General features: G+C 37.9%; 1 protein-coding gene across 1 annotated transcript; it reads right to left on the bottom strand.

Moving 5' to 3' along the window:
- Window positions 1–227: 227 nt before the first annotated feature.
- On the bottom strand, window positions 228–3,722 carry LOC149832939 (heat shock protein 90-5, chloroplastic-like). Its single transcript, XM_090013341.1, has 5 exons — window positions 3,693–3,722; window positions 1,282–1,298; window positions 1,073–1,199; window positions 900–983; window positions 228–314 (listed from the first exon to the last, which is right to left on the bottom strand). The coding sequence occupies exons 1-5, from the start codon at window positions 3,720–3,722 to the stop codon at window positions 228–230; spliced, it is 345 nt and encodes a 114-aa protein (XP_089869467.1).
- Window positions 3,723–4,072: the final 350 nt, after the last annotated feature.

The raw sequence follows: 4,072 nt of genomic DNA, 5'->3' as shown, positions 1-4,072 counted from the left end.
CCATTCTCATCAAATGCAACATATAAAGATTCTTCAATGCAAGAACTTCTTTTATTAAAAACACGATAAGCTTTCCTTTTAGAAGAATGTCCAAGAAATATTGCTTCGTGATTTTGAATCAGATAACATGGTTGGTGGTCACGAGGATGCACCCTTGTGCCCATATTGCTCGCTAATTCAATCAATACATGAAATTTATCTACAGTCCTTGATTGCTCTTGCCATGTTTAAATTGGAAAGGAGACAAACTGCAAGTCATTCTTCACCAATCCCTGAATCCTAGTGGGTTCACCTAGCTCATACTTGTCATCTGACTGCAAGATGAAAAAAAGCATTCAAACGAATACCACACAGAGACAGTAAAACAGCCATTAGATATACGATACTTTTACCCTATAGATAGTGTGATTTCTGTCCCCACATCTCAGGAGTTTTTCCAGGTCTGTCTCCTCTCTCATCACATAGGAGTTGCTGTCAGAAACTGCTTCCCACACATATTGCTTATCCGACTTGGTACTTTTCGTTGGCACAACCGCCTAAAAAATTTTAACTTAAATACAGCTAGAAATCAAACAAAACTGAACTAATTCTTGTGATTAGCCATTATCTAATTTCTAGCAGCCTGATTCACAATCTCACTCAGGTTGCTCAACTCAGCATCACTCTTTGAGATTCATAAGGACAAAAGGACCAAAGGCATCCAACCATATCAAAGGACTGTTTCGGTACTCATGGCACTTGACATAAGGTGCCGTCGAAGTTGGCATGCCAAGCTGACCTGAATCACACCTGGTCCATTCATGTACAAGATTTTTAAACATTACTCCAGCATTTTTCGAATTTTCCCCAAGAAACAAAAATTTAATGTGGGAAAAAAGTCACAACAAATGGATAAGTACCTTTTCTGCAACTAGGAAGGCTGAATAAAATCCCACAACAAATTGACCAATCAATCCATTGTATGGACTCACATCCTTGTTTTCCTATATAACAAAAAATTTTGCAACTGCACTTCATGAGATGTGAACCACTAGTATAAAAAGACTCCAACCTAAACTGATGAAAATCATACAATACCAGCAAGAATAATCACAAACATCAATACCTCAAGCACCTTCAAGAATTTTGCAGTCCCATTTTGAGCGATGGTTCCTAGACAATCAATCAACTCTTCTTGTGTCATCCCAATGCCTGTATCCCTGCATGTTCAAGAACCAAATGTAACCTTCCATTCTTCTTGCTTAAATATACAAGCTAAAGGCAAGAAGAAGAGTGCATTACCTGATGGTAATGATTCCCTTCTCAGTCAATCAATAACAATTGTTGTAAGATTGCAAAGATAAACATAGAGGAGCACTGATATTTAACAAGGGTGCGACAACTGAATAATTAACACGACTTAACAAAAAAAATAAGCTTGAATTGGATTAAGGCAAAATAATTCTAAAATCCGCGAACGAATACTCTCACATGAAATTGTTATTTGAGCTGCAGAAGCTTACCTAGCATGTCTAGCAACAACAAACTCACAGTTCAGCAAAACACTGTGATTGTTGAAGCTTTATCATGACTCATCAATAACTACCTAAGTCCCCAATTTTCAAAGGATGTCCAGCCTCACAAGTGGAGCATCACTCATCTATAAAAGAACCAAAGCACAACTATAAAAGAGCACAAGTAAAGAACCAAAGCACACACAACCAACTGTAGTAGTATAACAATTAACTCCAATCACCAAATTAACACTTGCATATATAAAATATCAAATATCTTCAGTTGGAGAGAGAGAGAGACAGAGATCTGCTTTCAAAATAAAGAAAAGCTCATCATTATGTTTTTTAAGTTGCATCTATCATGATCACATATAACTAAAAGAAAACATATTTTAAGATTGGAAGTTAACTCTTTTAGTGCCTAATATCTATCTAATCCACGCAAATGATTTTCCCAGATCAACTTAGCAGGAGATGTTCTGAAGGTTTTTGCAGCTTCTTGTTGTGTTCGTTGTGTAGGTGATTCTACTTGCCGCCCTCTATCAGCTCTTTCCATTGTTGGAGATTCCGGTGGAATCCAATTTTCTCGGAACTTTCTTGATATCCAATCATCAGCACTGTTTATTCGAATATAGTTATGAAGTATGCATGTGGAAAGTACCAAGTACTATGTTCCTTTGTGTTTCTGCGAGATAAGAAACTTGCACCTTCAATATTGTAAACCTTGCTTTGAAAATACCAAAGCATCATTCCATTGCATTTCTAAGTAACGAGTGTTACTTAGGCCCGCTTGGAATCTCGGCTTCCATGGTAGCTGGGGAAGGAAGTATGGAATCCACAAATCCAGTGGATTTGGTACTTCTCACCCACTTGTTTGGGAGCACCATCAAATTTTTGGCTGGAACTTCCAAATCCATTATTGAAGTTGTTTGGGAGGATGTGCGGATTTCATAGTTACCTTTTCAAGTCCATGGATTTCAAACAGACATGCAAACGTGGTATTTGCATTTGTCTTTGAAAGCTTACTCTACACCTCTATATTGGAGGTGCATGAACTGGGTCCACGCCCTGGCGGCATCAACAGATTGAGAAATTACAACCCAACAATAGTTAATATTGGTTTAAAAAAATAGCGCTGGAGTTGTCTCCGGTCACTTCTGGCATGGACAACTTAAGGACTACAGTCGGCATGAATTTGGTTGATAGAACAGGAAAGAATGAGATTGTGACGATGAGACTAGTGACTGCCATGCCAACTCTAATATCAATAACAGTTGTTTTTCATGAAAGATCAGCTCTTTAACTGGCCATCTTAAGCAGACAGGCTGCCTACTATGGACATTATGCATGTCCTACTTATAAGGCAACCTTGACTGTTATATGAGGCCGTGTGAAATGCTTGAAAGCTTCAACGGGTTGTCGGTTTTGTATGAGAATTGCAGTTCACCAAATTCTAGAATTTACTAAGGAAATATTACCTCACTCAAGGTTGGTTGTAGGGTCAATGCCATATGAAGTTCCTGCAAAAGTTGTCGTTGCTAGTTAAGTTTTTGTTGCCCATGTTCAAACTCATATATTACAGGATGGTAGTATGTCAACAGTTCTCACAGGACTCGCCACAGGGTGCAGTGAACTAGTTGGGATCTTACACCATGGTGCTTTACTTGGTGTTGCATACCAAATATCAGGAATGATCAGACTTGATACAGCAGCTATAATTTTAGCGATGTCAGCATCTGTTACTGAAGCTACTCAAGAAAAATCCAGTCTGATTGACATGAGTGATGAAGTATCAACTACAGCATTAGAGACTAAAGCCCACAATCTCATTGCAGTGGAACTTTATATGCATCTTGCATCTCAGGAAATGTGCAAAGAAGAAAATTCACTGCTAGGAATTCTTTGCTTCAGTAGCATCCCAGCACAGCTCACACTATGCAAACCATCTAATGAACATGGACCACTCACGATATATTTGAGAAAGATATTGACTTTGTTGGGTTGGATTCAAGCACAATTTTCACAGTTTATGATACATACAAAGTGCAATGACCAAGCAGGAAACAATGCTTGCTTGAAGAATAATAGTTTTCAGAATTTTCACAGTTTTCACAGTTACCCTGTGTAGATATCTCATCCTTGGTTAAAAGCAGCAGTGGAGAATAACAATGCTGCTTCAGTTTTGAGATAGGTGATTACCTGCTTGTATTCTGAGTGCAACCTGGTCATCACCGTATTGTTTTTCTGGTGTGAATATACATGTTCTCCTACAACACTAAAGCATTTATGCAGATTTTGTAATCAGTAGTTGGGATGCATATAAACTATCTTTTTTCTATAAAGCTAGAATGAAAAATGTAATAACTGAACAGGAACCTAACACAATAAGTCATGATGTTAGTTGGTTCATCAAGATGCTTGCATCTCTTAATCTTGAAATAAAACCATTTATAAGCATAATACAACAAGGACATCTTTCCTTTAGGCTTCCACTAAGCATGCTGGCCATACAACAGCCATGTATTGATCAATGTGCAAAAGATGTGCATTGGCTGCTATAAAAAAATATCACTCATGTG

The sequence above is a fragment of the Nuphar pumila genome, chromosome 7 (assembly GCF_984573655.1).
Source record: "Nuphar pumila chromosome 7, dmNupPumi1.hap1.1, whole genome shotgun sequence".
Classification (NCBI taxonomy): domain Eukaryota; kingdom Viridiplantae; phylum Streptophyta; class Magnoliopsida; order Nymphaeales; family Nymphaeaceae; genus Nuphar; species Nuphar pumila.
Note: the sequence above shows the minus strand (reverse complement) of the source record. Positions and strands in the feature narration are given on the sequence as shown.